Genomic DNA, 16,766 nt, shown 5'->3' on the forward strand with positions numbered 1-16,766 from the left:
CGTGTGAAGTCGGGCCGCTCAAGTAGAATACCTTCACTGCTTCTCCTGCCTGTCGTAAAAGGCGACTAAATGGAACAGCTGTCCGCTGTCCACTACCCAAGTTCCCAACTTTTCCCTGTATGATAACAAATACTAACTATCATATGGCACCCACCTCTACCATTCCACTAATACAAAAACCTATTGAAGAACCTACAGAGAACAAATGGATACAGATAGGGCAGGTGGCTAATGCATCATCTATCTATATAAAAGCACAGAATAATAAATAATCAGAATGCCCACTCTGCCTGTCATAAGTAAGTGCATCTCGTTTGCTCAGATGGAATCAGCCATATTTTAAACGGAACTAGTGCTGTTCAGTGAAATTTTATCTGGTGTGCATAGAAAAATTAACCCGGTTTAATTTATTTACGGCAACCATAGACATAATATGCACTATTTTATTGGTACTTTTAGTTGAAGAATAGATTAAATTATTTCAAAGTTACTAAATTATTAATCTCTAAAAATTTAAATTACAGTTCTGTCGTAGCTTGTCAGAAATTTCTCAATCCGAGTCTATGTTTCCGTTTAAAATATGGTGATCGCGTGCTGACACATATCAAAGGCGGCATCTGAGAGCATAGTACATCTGACAGTGGGCATTCTGATTGTTATTTATTCTGTGGCTATGATGACAAGTCACATCGTTTGTGCAGTAAGGTAACGACGCCACCTCGGAAAGAAATCTGTACCACCCCAACATTTGACATTTCAATCATATTTTGTTCTTGAAACGACACGATTGATTTATAGTATTTTCCATATAAAAATGCGTGCACGACACAATTTATATAAAGCGACGTCACTTATATTTAAAATTTCCAGAACGTCAACCTTGGAGTTCAAATTTTCCTAACACAGCTAATAATACGAAACACATACGGAACTGCTCGATCTTTCATCTTTCATAGGCGTCAACATGGTATAATAATCAGAATTTTAGAATTATATTGATTAATTAACCAAAAACATTTGTTATTATTACTAATATAAATTTTATGAAATAACTCTTTAAGTCTAATATTCCACAAAATAATAATTTTAATTAAATATATTAGACAATTGTACGCAACTGATATGGAAATACTTCAAATTTTTTGACAGTTCAGCGTGTGGTAAAAATGTTTAAAGTGTTGCCGCTTTTTTAGAGTAAGAATTTTGTTTATGTTTTCATTTCTTACACAATTTGATCATAATATATTATATATTAATTATATAAATTGTATTTATAAATACATATTATATTTAGATTAATAGCTTTAAAAACTAATTATCTTTGTGTATTGTGATTGTGCTATGCCAAAACAACCAAATAGTCGGTAGAAAGCTGATAAGCTTTTATATAAGATAGATTATTTTGAACAAGAAATAATGGCGGGACGTTTTTTTATTAATGCTCTTATGTATTTTAGTGTGTTGCAGTAATCTTAAAACTTAAAACTCTTAAAACTAAGTGTATTTACTGTTAATATAGTAGGTTGACAAATAGTTGACATTTTAAAAATTCCTCACTTACTAACTATTCTGATGTTTTGGCAACGCTATGGGGTTCTGACGTCGTAAATCTTGAATAACGTGCACGCATTTTTATGTGAAAAATACTATACTGTAATTGTAAGGTAAGATCAATGATGTATAATATTATATTTATTATATGTCATTGGATAAGATAAACATACACTTACTATAAAAATAAAATGATGTTTAACAAACGTCAACGCCTTACCAAAATAAAATAAAATAAAATAAAATTAAGAAAAAAGCGATACCTGTAAAAACGCTGCTATACCGTTTCTGCTTCATTTCCCATGTAAAATCCTATAAAAAATGCTAAGGTTCATTGTGCTCATTTTTTGAGCGTTTTGTGGTGGGGGTAGAATAGGTCGACGGATCATGACGTATGATACATCATTGGAAAGGAGAGGGGGTAGTGAATATGTTGAGACAGAAAATACACACATTGCGGCATTGCTAAGAGGAGATTACATCATAGCTCATTTGTTATTGGTCCGATTGAAGCGTGTGATACGTTAAATGAAAGGGAAGGATATCATGAATATATTAAGATAGAAAAAACAAACAAGGCAACTACCAAAAGAGCACTATACAGTGTCTTCATTATTAATTAACGTATAGTTACATACGAGATATCATAGATAGGGCACTATGGATAAAAAAGTTTAACTAAAAGACAAATTTTGATTTATTATCTCACAGAAGGTCTCTGGCTGAGTACAAAATAAACAACTGAACGAATCCTAACATGCGACATAGCAAATGAAAAGGGAGAAAACAACGAATATATTAATTAAGAAAAAACAAGCAAGGCGACTACCAAAAGGGTACTACACAGTATCTTCATTAATAATGAACGTATAGTGACATACGTGTTATATTGATGAATAGAAAATTAAAGAATGTGTTGATATTTTATTGTAACACTAACTCAAATAAACGTGATACATAAAAGCATAATTAAAAGTGGTTACATTACAATACCATCTTGAAAACGTTGACATTGACTTACATCAATCGTGCTGTCAACCATAGACAGGTTTGTTCCTTATTCACGAGTATTTATTTAACACCGTTCCTCAAACCTGTTAGTATACAAAACTAAATTTAAACCCTCAAAACTAACTTATTTACAAAATAATTAAATTTCTCATAACACAGAGATTTTGTAAATATATCTCCAAGTTGCTCATTTCAACAAATATATTCAACCTTCATAATACGCTGTGCTACCAGATCCAAAACAAAATGTAATTTTACTTCAATGTGTTTACACCTTTTATTGTTTTCAAAGTTTTGTAGCAGTTTGATAGCACTTTGATTGTCTTCAAATATTGTGATTGGTAATAATAATTTAATTTCCAAATCCAACAGTAAGTTTTTTATATGAAGTAATTCACATGAAGCTGCACATACTGCCACAAACTTAGATTCTGTACTTGATAAACTTACCAAACTTTGCTTTTTGGAAGACCATGAGATTAGATTATTAAAAAGTTTAAAACAATATCCACTAATGGATTTTCTATCATTTATGTCATTAGCCCAATCAGCATCAGTATAACCAACTAAATCAAAACAAGAAGTATCTTCTAAATGATAAAAATACAACCTAAAATTAATAGTAGATTTCAAATATTTCAGTACTCTTAACAAATGTTTAAAATGTTCATTAGTAGCACTATCTTGAAATCTCCCAAAATAACTAATGCTGAAACAAATATCAGGTCTAGTACCATATCATAGGGCACTATAGATAAAAATAGATTTACTATAAGACAAATTTTGATTCATTGACTTAAAGAAGGCTTCTTGCTGTATACAAAGTAAAGAACTGATCGAATCCTAACATGCGACATATCAAATGAAAAGGCCGGATATAACCAATGTATTTACATAGACAAAACAAAACAAGGCAACTATTAAAATGGCACTACACAGTATCTTCATTATTAATGAACGTATAGCGACATATGAGATATCATAGGGCACTATAGATAAAATTAGATTTACCATAAGACAAATTTTGATTTATTGACTTACAGTAAGCCTCAGGTTGAGTACAAAATAAACAGCTGATCGTATCCTAACATGCGACAAACCAAATAAAACTGTACTTTCACATTTTATTTTAATGGATGCTACTAATATGCTGCTATTCCTATATATCAAAATCTGCAATTATTTGCTCTTAAAAGCCCAAATATTGCAAGGTTTACATGTGCATTTATAGAAAACATGAGAAATATAGCAATATGCATTTTCCATAAATTCCAGTCTTTATTCATTGGGTATATTAGAAGAGGAAAGCCCAAAATATGATTCTTTGATAACATCGAAGGAGATATGAGAAACATGGAGAGTACGTGTTTTTCGGAGGAAGGCGTGAATAGGTAAGATTGGGGGAAAATTTAAACGGAACCAGTGCTGTTCAGTGACATTTTCTCTGGTGTGCATAGAAAAATTAACCCGGTTTAATTTATTTACGGCAACTATAGACATAATATGCACTATTTTATTCGTACTTTTGGTTGAAGAATAGATTAAATTATTTCAAATGTAATAAATTATTAATCTCTAAAAATTTAAATTACAGTTCTGTCATAGCTTGTTACAAATTTCTCAATTCGAGTCTATGTTTCAATCTGCAAACCGCTGTATATTCGCACTGGATAAGCTCATAAGATCAAAAAATCTGACAAGAAGTTCAAAGATAAAAATCTATAAATCCATCGTCAGACCTGTAATAACATACGGATGCGAAACGTGGACCATGACCAAAGCAAACGAAGAAAAGCTCGGACGCTTTGAACGAAAAATACTTAGAAAAATATTTGGACCTCACCATGACATCACCACAAACCAGTATAAGATCAGAACCAATATCGAATTAAAAGCACTCTACAATGACGCCGATATTGTCCAAGCATTTAAATCACAGCGACTAAGATGGGCAGGCCACGTGCACAGACTGCATAACGACAGACTTGTAAAACTGGTATAAGAGGAGATTCCTACAGACAAAAGACCACTCGGACGTCCCAGAATGCGATGGAGAGATAACATCCAAGCAGATCTCCGGAAAATGAACAGTCCATTTGAGGAATGGAATGTTCATGTTCAACCTTTCCTAGGTTGATGGAAGACCGAACAAATTGGAAAAAAGTTGTACAGTCAGCCAAGACCCACCCAGGGTTGTAGCGCTACGTGATGATGATGAGTCTATATTTCCGTTATGGTTTAAAATATGGCAATTGCGTGCTGACAAACTTCAAAGGCCGCATCTGAGAGTGGGCATTCTGATTGTTATTTATTCTGTGGGCAAGGCATGTCTGTAAAGGAGATAGATATCGGTATGTCCCAAAATAGAAATTTAAATTAAAATGAATTAGAGGAGCGGATTCAACATATGGATTGTGTGATATGGATAAAATTAAAGATAATGATAGTGAAAATACGATTCCCCTTATTTTTCCTAGGTGCGAAAAAATGCCTTACGAGACTCATGATTCGTGAAAAATATAGCTATCTTTTTCTTCCGCGTTTGACAAAAATAATTTAACAGTTATTGTGACGGCGCAAGCTGACGCCCGGAAGTATAGGTTATGTTTTCAATATGTCATTAACTTTTCAATTTTAAAAAATTGTAGCGTTATTATTTCATTATTAAAATGAATACGAGTAAGTTATTTTAAGCTACATTTTTATGATAAGTGTAACTGCATATTTATTTGTATACTTTCAAATTTAAAGAGGTCAAAAATCATAAAAAAATTACAACTCTATCTGTCAAATTACAAGATTAATTTTATAAATTTTAAATAATTACAGTGTAATATTCACAGCATAATATATGTATAACTGTTTGATTTAGTTTTTTGTATTGGAATTTTTATACATATAAATTCATTTTATTTTTAATAAATTTGATGTAAATTTTCTCTCATGAAGAGCACAAAAATATTAGGTACCTTAACTTTTAAAATTTTACTAAAGGTGATCATAACATAAAACTTATTGTCTTTGAAATAAATAGACTTCTCTAATTAAAAATATGTTTATGTAGTTGAAAGGGACCCTAACAAGCGAAAAGTTAAGCCTGTAGATCCAGGAGAACAAGCATGTGTTTTAGACTTTGATGAAGAAAGTTCTGATGATAGTGATTTTAGAATTGAAGATCATCCAGAAGTAAGTGATGATGATGAGGACTCTTTGGACAGTCAAGGTGAAGGTAATGGTGAGTTGTTAAGCAGTTATTTTTGGTTTTATTTTATGTTTAGTTAGCCTGAGGATGGTAGAAGTAATTGCTATTGTTTAAGTAATCAATGAAAACAAGTAGTATAATAATTGGATTTACTACATTGATGTATTGGAGAGATTAGGAAAAAGAGTAGGAATTAAATGAAAATGAGAGTTAATAATTTTTTGCATCTCTGTTGTTATGCTAAAATGTATATGTACAGAAACAAGTTGTTTTGGTGGTAGATGTGAATATACAACTGAAAGTTTATTAAGTCATTTTCGTTGGAATATTTTATAAAGAGTAACATTAAATGGTTTATAATCTGCAATAGCTTTTGTTGTCTCATTAACTTTATTGTTAATGGTGTCATGATATATTTAGTAGTCAAGTAGACAGGTAAAAGTATTTCCAGTAAGTATATATTTATTTTAATATCACCGTACTACACTCTTAAATAAAAATTAATTATTTAAAAACAAATGTTTACTAGTCCTGTTGTGTTTAGTTTTTGATTCTATTTATAATTCCAGCAATATGTATTTTTATGTATTAATTGAGATGTTAAAATAAAAATAATATAGTAGTAGATCTGTTGGATCTGTGCTCATTGTCACCATTCATATTATAGGTATTAAATCAAAACATGTGAGCCAAATGTATGTTTTACTAGTTGAAACAGTGGAAGGTTACTTTTCAAAAAGATCTCTTATATGAAGCTTTATCCACCACAATTAATGATGGCTCTTTTAAATTGAGAACTAATTGTTCACTGATCTTTTTACTGGAACATGCCTTGTTAATTTTCTCATAATAATCAGCCACTTTAGATTTTTTAGCAAAATAATTGCTTCAGTTACAAATCCTTTTTAAAGGGTGAACAATTATAAAATGTTTTCCTTCATACCTTTCTGGGTTACAACTCTGTTGTCTTGTCAGGAAATTGTTTTATTTCCCTTTGAATAAATCCATGTTTCATCCAATAAAACAAAGTTTCTGGGATTTAGTATATTAATATTGACCATATTATATTGACGAAGGAACTTGGCTCTTAAAACAGCAATACTGGTTGTTTACTGATATACTCAATTAATGCTCTTCAATTATTGTCAGTTTTGTATGTAAATTCTAATTCTTTTAACAAAATGCAAAGTAACATGTTTCTCTAAAACAAAAAAAATTATAACATATAAGTATAGAATAAATTGCATTGATCTAATTAGTTCAATGTAAAATAGATACTTTGTTTTTCATGTTTTAATTATATTTTCTTTTTAATTTAAATTATTACCTATTATTTTACCCTAATAACTTGAACACAAAGGTAACAGTTAGTAGTTCTAACAACCGTTTGTCAGAAAAAATTTATATTACAATTACGAAAACAGATTCAATATTTAAATTACACGAAAATAATTTACGAAAATACAAATGTCAAAACTGTCAAAACAAAACTTATAACTACCAATAGGTGAATCAATCACCAACCATCTTCATATATACATTTGTTTGATGTATGCTATTGTGTAGGGACATGTGGCTTGGATTCATTGTTTGAATTTCTGTGAGAAAGGAGATGTAATATAAATAATAATTTGTGAATAATATACTTATGCAAAGATCCAGTGGATGAACTGATCTATGTAGTGTGAACATAAACCATAAATTTTTAAAAACTGTTGGTAATTTTTCAACTGCTTCTACCAAAGAATCTACTCGTTGAAACAATTTTAAGAAAAATCATGCTGATTGGTGGTCAATTAAGTCACTTTCTGAATTTTTTCAAATGTTTAGTGGGCTCCAAAACTCCATATAAAATAGTTTTGAAAATGGGTATAATTTATTTGGTAGTATAAATTATCTGAAAATAGTTTTCTCCAATATAATTTTATTTTTTGAGATAATTCTTTCATTTACGCATTGGGAATACCATAATTCAAAAATTTAGAAGTAGATAAATTTAGAAGAGAAACAAAAAATGTTTTTTTATACACCTGTTGAAGTGATAAGCTCCTCTAGCCAATGCAGAAGAATGTAAATGTAATAACCATAGATGGTCTCAAATGCTGAAACTTTTATATATATTTAAGGGCAAAATTAAAGAGTCTTCAACCAAACTTTTAATGTAATATCTCTAATGGCAGGTGATTCATGGGATTAGAAAAGAAGATAATTTAAAATTATATCCAGTAATTCTATTATCAACTTGTCTATAAGACAATTGTATACACTCTGAAGGAGTCTTGATGGGAAGTTTATTTAATTTTGTATTTGGAGTGAACTAAATTACTAAGAAGTAAACTTAAAGCACTGATACACCATGTGACTCGAAGGCTCAGTCCTGGTAGATTATGGACAGAGTCGTGCATAGAGGCGAGAAACACAAGAAAGATGGACAAATAACAACAAAAAGAACAAGGAAGAGAATTACTCTTCAAAAAAAAGGGTGCTGCTGTTTTTAAATATTTGAATAAAAAAAAAACAGAAATATTAAAAAACAAAGCGAAAAACTAAAAAGACTGATATGGATACAACATACTCTTATATTATAACAGACACAGTGGATATTAATTCCTAAAGGCATCTGAATCGTAAAAATGGTCTTTGAGGGTGCCACACTTTGCATATACGACTAATACCACAAAACCCTGGGTGCCATTTTAGAGCTATGTGTGATAGACCTTTGATATCTGATACCTAATACGAGTTGTATTTTGTTGTACCGGCTGGCTTCATTATGTATGATTCTGAGGCACAACAATCCTATAGTAGTTAAGGAGCACAGAAAGCTGTACCTGTATATTTCAGGCCAATTGTGGATGTACCACTACTATATTTTAACAAAAACAGCAGATATGATATCTACTAAAGGCACCCGAATCATAAAAATCATCGTCGAGGACGCCGCACGTCGCATCTTAACTATTAACACAAATCCCTGGGTGTCATTTTCGAGCTATGTGCGCTGGCCTTTGATTATCTGATACTTGATACGAGTTGTATTTTGCAAAAACACCATGTTCAATTGAACCAATAAATCAATCAAACAGTGAAATTGGAAGCAACTAAAACATTTTTTAGGGGGATGGTATCTACATCATCTTTGGGTAAAGTGCCAAAAAGTTTTTCAGATTCTACACACACAAAAAAATGTAAACAGAATAAAAAAAATTAATAATATTAAACGATTAGAACATATGAACAGATATTAATATGACAAATGGACTAGCTCCCAAAGCCAATAATATCAAATTGTACACACAATTTCCATCCAGTTGGTATTTTTTCTGCTTTGTACATTGTGCTTAATATTTTAAGATTACAAGTATTACTCTATAATTATTTTCAGGTGCTGAAGTTAGCGAAGATAATGAAGATGAATCTGAAGATTCCGATTTAGAAATGTTAAAAGATGTTAATCAACCCAAAACAAATGGTATGGAAAGATCTGTTGCTGATGTGATAGAACAAGCAGCCAAGACTAAATTGAAGGTAAAATAGATTTGTCGTGTATTGTTAATATATTTAATACATTCTGAAATATAGTAGATATATAAGCTAACAAGGATATATTATTTTAGTTTAATGAAAAGGACGCCCAGATAATGATCTGTTGTGGATGCCTTGGAGACCAAAGTGATGGAGTAAATGAGATTGTTGAATGTGATGGTTGTGGAGTCACCGTACATGAAGCTTGTTATGGTGTTTCTGATTCTAACAGTGTATCCAGTACTGACTCATTGTCACCAACAACTCCTTGGTTCTGTGAATCATGCAAAGCAGGTTAGGAAAATCTGAGAATTTATATAATAATTGTTTCAAAAAAATAAATGTGTAATAATGTAAATATTGCTGCAACACTGCATATAAATGTATACAGCCATTCCCCCACTTATTTTGATAGCTAGGATCACTGCCATGATGTTATCAATATTAGAGAAGACAAAGAAAGTTAATTAAAAATTGATTGCTAGTAGAGTACATTGAAAATTGAAAAGACTGATATGTTTTTTGTACACGCTTATGACAAATAAAACAATGAAAAAGAAAAGTACTTTTAAAGTGTGTAACTTTTTTTTTAATTCCTAGCTGACCGCTTTAGGCTCACTAATCCATCCTCAGAGCTATGTTTAAGTTTTAAAAAGCACCACTACTAGATAGGGATCCCATTTGGTGGGAAAATTCACAACTTTCCTTTTTTAATTTATAGAAGTTAAAAAACTTTTTCGAAAAAACAAACAAACACTGAAGATTGGACTCCACAAAAAATACATTAAAAAATTTTTGTGTATGGTAAGGGTGGGGCTTTTTAAAACTTGGCCATAGCTAAGAGGATGACTTTGTGAACCCAAAGCGCTCAGGTAGAAATTAAAAAAAAATTACAGACTTCTAAAACACTTTCCTTATCAATTCTTTTATTTAAATATTTCTTTCCGTATTAACTGTTAATCTTCGTTTTAGCTAAAAAATATTCTTAAGGAAGAAAAAACCAATTTTAACAAAAATAAAGAGAATTTCGGATTTTAAAAATTTCATTTATTTTTATTCAAAAAATGTTATATTAGGTGATAACTTCAACTACCTTACTTAAAATTGTAAAAAATACCACGTTTTTGGCCGTCACTATTTTCTCAACATCGAAGCCATCATAAAATTATCCAATTATGTTGTTCAGCATGATTGTGGTTATTAATATCACAACTTCGGCAATCTTTAGTCTGTCTTCTAAATTCTGAGCTTTTTCTTGTCGATGGCCATAAATTTTGTTATCACACTATGGCACAGATAATAGAGCAGTAATAGAGTTGTCGAAAGTGCAAAAACTCGCATGTGAAGGATTCACGAGTGTAATGAAATTGTGCCCTGCCGCAGCCTTAGAGGTAATGCCCTCTGTCCATACACATCTTCTTTAAGTTTCATCTTCTATCGAAGGTTGTCATCCATGTTCCTAAGTATTTGTATGTATCCACACTCTTAATTACAGTATCCTCAACAATCAATTGGATGTTTGCATCAGCTGATTTAGGTAGTCATGATCACGCATTTAGTTTTTTTTTAATTCATCCTTTGTCCGTATTCATGACAGCATTGATTAAGTCGTTGCATTCCTTCCATTCTTCCCTGTCAGATACTTTCTTTCGCCACTGCCTGATGTTCATGATTTTAAGATCCCTCTCTACGTCGTCTATCTATCTTTTACAGGGCCTTCCTCTTGTTCTGTTTCCTTGGGGCTTCCATCTCTGGACTACTTTTACAGCTCGATTATCTGTATTGTCGTTGCATTACGTTTTGTAAATCGTTACGTTTGTTGTTATCCGTCATTGTCAAACTTCTCCACTGATTCTCCATACCGCTTCACTGTAGACATTGAAGAGTAGTGGTGACAGCACGCAACCCTGGCGGACTCTTCTCTGTATTTTGATATCTCAGGTGTTCTGGTTGTCAACTCTTACCTTTGCAGTTTGATTCCAATATAGATTAGATATAATTGCCAAATTGTCTGTCACTAATTTCATATTCAAGAGTTTTAACAATTCTGCTGTGTATTATTTTCCAAAATGTTTTAAGTGTGTGACTCATTAAAGCTATTGTTTTGTGATCTGAGCAGGATGTTGCACTTGACTTTTTAGGTATTTTGAACTCCAAACTAAATATTATAAAGGAGCATGAGTTAGCACAAAACGAAATCACACAAACCACAAGGATTGTCATCACGTTTTATACTGATGGCTCAAAAACACAAGAGGGGGTTATTGGTCCTCCTAATACCTCGCTAATAAGACTGTCAATAGCCCTCTGTAATATTCATACAATATTTCAAGCCGAGCGTTTAGCAATAGATTTTTATGCTCAAATGTGCCTGAAAAAAACTACAATTCAGCTAAAAGATTTATTGCTTCAGATAACCAAGCTGCACTGAAGGCTCTAGAACATATAGCAGTTTGGAACTGCAAACAGCCTCTTTAGTAACTGGCTTCAGTCCAGAGCTATTCTGCTGTGCACCATAAACCTGCATAATGAAACTAAGTGTAGTCTAGTGGGAAAACAAAAAGGTTATTACAACATTTTCGCTACGCAAAGATCCTCTTGGAGCTTTAGAAAACTGAACTGAAGTAATGACAGATGTTGTCACTAGACACTGCTCACTGAACAGGTAAAATGGGCAAAGTGTACAGGACAACCTGCAGATCCTGCGAAAATGCAGAGGAAACATTGTCGGCAACTACAGGGAAAGCATTCGCCATCTCCATAAGTACCTGGAACATGTCTTTTTATCTTGACTTTTAAGGTTTGTTAGAAAATAAATATATTGGACTAAACATTAATGTAGGGTATATACAAATGATCGTTCATGTCCTACTAAGTCAATCGACTCTGTTGAAACCTACAATCTAACACTAATTTCTGCGTCCTCCGTCATTTTTCTATTAAAACATGGTTCATTAATTTCAACAGTGGTTTGACAGTATATACAAAATATATTTTCAGGTATTACTGAACCCGTGTGTGAACTGTGTCCGAACTCAGGAGGGATCTTCAAAGAAACTGATGTTGGGAAATGGGTGCATCTGGTCTGTGCCCTCTATGTACCAGGAGTAGCCTTTGGGGAGGTAGATAAATTAACCAGCGTCACTTTGTTTGAGATGCCTTACAATAAGTGGGGTACAAAGACTTGTTCGTTGTGTGAAGACGATCGTTTTTCCAGAACTGGTGTTTGCATTGGATGTGATGCGGGAATGTGTAGGACTTACTTTCATGTCACATGGTAAGTTACAAGTTATCTATATAATAAGTCAGATAAAATGTTATATTAGTATTTGTTACTACATCATTGTATACAGTTCTTTATGACATACAACTTTGGATAACTAGATCTTTAAGCGGACTATAACAGGTGTAGACAAGGCAACTCAACAAATTTTCGAACAAGGTATAATCTATAAAAAAACTTTATTGTTTGTAATCTATCTCCGCGTTGAATAATTTTGGTTTTGAGAAAAACCATTATATTGAAGTCAGGTAGTAACGTTTCTTGGCTGATGCTTGGAGTAAACTGACTCTCCTGGTCGATGCGGTTACTTATGTAACCGATCGAGGTACGCTTCTCTCGAACGATCCTTGGCAACGCTTCTTGTGATAGGTCTTATCCGTCTGTACGTAGGAGGGATCTTACTAGTCGGTCTTGTGGTCTGATGTTCTTTAATACCGTTTTCCATGTTGTTGGAAGCCTTTGAGCATCATCTCCTTGGTTTAGACTGTTGAGATTTTTTTTTTCTATTTCTATTGATTCTCTGATTTCTTCGCGTTTTCTTTTAATTTCAATGTTAGCTAACATTGTAGTTTAGTTCACGTTTATTGTATATCCTGTGTTTGAGATATGTTGTGCAAGGGACAACGTTTTTTCTCTCCTTTCGAGGGCATTTCGATGTTTTTCTAATCTAACATTGATTCTTCGGTTGGTCTGTCCGATGTACGATTTGTCACAATCCCCACATGGAATCTTGTATACTCCTTGATTTTCTAACATATTTTTGTTTTGGCGGATAGTAAAACAGGTAAGATTTTTCTGTCGGTATTAAATATCGTTTGTATTTTGTGTTTTCTTAGCACTCTCCCTATTTTCTCTCTTGTGCCCTTTACATATGGTAGAATGGCTTGAAAACGCAACGAACTGAGAAAAAATATTATATATACTTGTTTGTCTCAGAGAATAACATGCAACCACATGTCTGTGATGGACCCGTAAGCACTATGAGCAGTGTTGTCTGTAGATGCCAAAAGAAAGTTTTTTTTTAGATGGTCTGGGGAAAAGTGGTTCATATCTTAGATTAAATCAATAGTTTCTTTAACCTCAATTCATAAAAAAGAATATACTTAATAAATTCTTATTCTTAACGGCGTAAATTAAAACAATTTACATATTCTAAAAAATTACAATTTTATAATTTTAATAAAACTATTCTAAATTAAATTTTCAAATAGTCCACCACGTTCAGCCAAGCCGTAGCCCAATCTATTGTATAATTGCCTTTGGGTGTTCGACAACATTTCAGGTGTTATGCTTTGAAAGGCCTGAATGATTTTTTGACGTAATTCGTCTAAATTTCCGACACGTTCATGCTCATGTCGGTAAATTTATTGCTTCACATAACCCCATACGAAAAAGTCCAAAGGTGCAAGATCAGGAGAGCGAAGTGGCATTTTTATGACACCTTTTGTACTAATCGAAATATATCTGGAAATGTAATGTTTAAAAAATCTTAAAACTTTCCGTGTATTGTGAGATGGGCCGCCGTCTTGCTGCAACCAAATTTCACCAATAATAATAGATAATGCTCGAATTTCTGGAATTATGTGATTTCTTAGGAGATCTGGGTATTTACGACGACACAAAGTGCCCAAAATAAAAAAAGGGCCAATTACGTTGTCACCTAAAATATCAGCCCAGTCGTTGTGTTCACGCCTCTATCCAATTCGAGTTTATTTTATGCATTTTTACAATCCGGCAACATAGTGGCGTAGGGAGATATATTATGCCATATGTGAAGATAAGGCGAGTCCCTTAAGGCACCCCAAAGACGACAGACAGAACTCAAGTACGAGACGGGATCGGTGATGCAGCATTAGAGCGAGCGGACATAATACTTAATAAGCGTTATATATATTCGTGTATTGTGTAATTCAAAATAAAATCAGTTTTGTTTTCGCACGGAGTTCGATTATTAACCAGCGGCACAAGCGAAGTGCATATCAAGCAAATCCACGTTGACTTTTTGACCGTATTGTGTTTTGTAAGGAACTCTTATTCGCCTATTTTCTGTAGAGCACCCTAAGGTAACAGATGGATTGTGATGTCCAGTTAAAGAAAGAGAAAACTCGTCTGTAAACAAGATTTTTTCATGCAGTTAGGGTGCTGTTACAAGGAAAATTGATTTCAGCTAGATTCTCCCTCAGTCCCTTCAGTCCTGACCCCCCGGAGGGGGTGTAGTGGTCATCGTGATGTCGAGTATTGTACGTCTCCAAAGATCTCTGTCTCTGGTCATTTCTTTTAACTCACGCATAGGTCTTTTGTATATTCCTGTAATTTGATCGATACATCTTGTTGGAGATCTTCTTCGTGATCTTCGGTCTTCTACCTTTCCTTGGATACTAAGTCTTTCCATGTTTTCTGTGTCTGCTCTTATAACATGTCCAAATTATTTTAATTGTTGGAGTTGGACTTTACTGGATAGCCGTTTGCTGATTTTTGGCTCATTTAAAATTGAAATATTTGTCCTGTGGTCGGTCCACGAAATTCGTTAACATTCTTCTCCAACAAAACATTTTAGTTGCGTGTATCTTTCTACTTTCCACTTTTCGGAAATTAAGTAGTTTTCAACCTCACTTTTAAGAGTTCTTAAATGATCACAGATATAAATATGAGCTCACAACCTCAAACCACAGTTGTGTGCTGGCATCGATAGTGTCCACATCAATTAAGTGCTAATTAGTTTTCAATTTCTAAGCAGTTAAAGTTTAGTTTTTTAAATAGTAAGGAATAATAAAACAAGGTAGGATTGTTCTTTATATTTAAAAATGGATGATTCTTCGGGTGGCGAAAAGCCACCCCCTGATAAAGGTGAAAATATGGAGGCAGTAAGTGCCCGTTTTGATTTAAATAATAGGTATAAATCCTCTGATAAAGGCCCGTTTTTTGTTTTTGTCGAGTCCATCGACCCAAATATTAAACGTTTATCACCAGTCCGAGTAGGTCATTATTTATTCATTAATAACTTTTTTAAGAAAGATGTTGTCGATATTAAACTCGTCGGTAGAAATAAAGTGAAAGTAATTTTTAATTCTTACACTTGTGCAAATAGTTTAGTCAATCACGACATAATTATTTCTAACAAATTTATTGCTTACATTCCAAATTTTTTTAATCACAAAAAAGGAATAATTAGACAAGTTGATACTTTTTTGGACGAAAATTATATGATGAATAATATTATTTCCGACCAAAAAATAACCGAGGTAAGACGTATGAAAAGAAAACTTATTGATTCAGATAATGAAACTATTTTCGTTCCTAGGCAAATGGTAATTTTAACATTTGAAGGAAATATTATTCCACAATATATTACGTTAGATTTGGTTAGGTTTCAAGTTGAACAATACATATACCCTGTGGTACAGTGTTTAAATTGTTTTAAATTTGGTCATACTCTCAGACAGTGTAAGTCCACTTTCAGCTTATGCAAAAATTGTGGCAAAGAACACGAAGACAACTCCCGTTGTAGTAACTCACAATATTGTCTTCACTGTAAAACAAACGATCATACGACTCTAACAAAACAATGCCCAGCTTATCAACATCAATATAATATTAAAAAAATAATGGCGATTGAGAATACTACATTTAAAGAAGCTGAGTTTTTAGCAAAAAATCCATCCTATGCCAAAATCACGACACATAATAAATTTGAATTGCTTAGTAACCTAAATAACTTTCCCCAACTCCCGACTGCGGCAAATGACCGTACAGTAAACAATTCATTCGTTCCTAAACCTAAACAAACTTCTAATCCTCTTAAACGAAAAGCCATATCCCCGACTCAATGTAAAACTGCCTTACAATTTCCTTCAACTTCTAAAACAAAATCAGTGTCACATCCTATAATTCCTAACCCATATCGTAATGAGTTTATAGCATATAAAGAAAAAATACAATTACAAATTCTACAAGAAATTCCATTTGCTTTAGAAAGAATAATTAAACAAATTGACCCCAAACTAGTCTCAGTTGAATTCCAAAAAGTCACTCAAAATGAAATCAGAAATATACTTTCTTGTTTATCAGACAACGATAGTGATGGGGAATCATAGAACACTTAATATTCTTCAGTGGAACTGCCAATCTATTATAAAACAAAAGACTAATTTGCTTAATTTTCTAGAAAGTCATACAATTGATGTCATTCTTCTG

The 16,766-nt window shown here is 32.6% G+C and overlaps 1 protein-coding gene across 2 annotated transcripts in view; it reads left to right on the forward strand.

Annotated features, from left to right (window-relative positions):
• Positions 1-5,104: 5,104 nt before the first annotated feature.
• The window catches only part of LOC140450473 (PHD finger protein 14), a 53,572-nt gene continuing 41,910 nt past the window's right edge, over positions 5,105-16,766 (forward strand). The window contains exons 1-5 of one of the 2 annotated variants that reach the window (XM_072544118.1): positions 5,105-5,241; positions 5,627-5,797; positions 9,150-9,292; positions 9,382-9,583; positions 12,290-12,566. In XM_072544118.1, coding sequence (XP_072400219.1) covers positions 5,232-5,241; positions 5,627-5,797; positions 9,150-9,292; positions 9,382-9,583; positions 12,290-12,566 — 803 coding nt within the window. In that variant the 5' untranslated portion in view covers positions 5,105-5,231. The remainder of the gene's footprint in view (positions 5,242-5,626; positions 5,798-9,149; positions 9,293-9,381; positions 9,584-12,289; positions 12,567-16,766) is intronic. The other variant, XM_072544121.1, reaches the window with a different exon arrangement.

This window comes from Diabrotica undecimpunctata, chromosome 1 (assembly GCF_040954645.1).
Source record: "Diabrotica undecimpunctata isolate CICGRU chromosome 1, icDiaUnde3, whole genome shotgun sequence".
Lineage (NCBI taxonomy): Eukaryota > Metazoa > Arthropoda > Insecta > Coleoptera > Chrysomelidae > Diabrotica > Diabrotica undecimpunctata.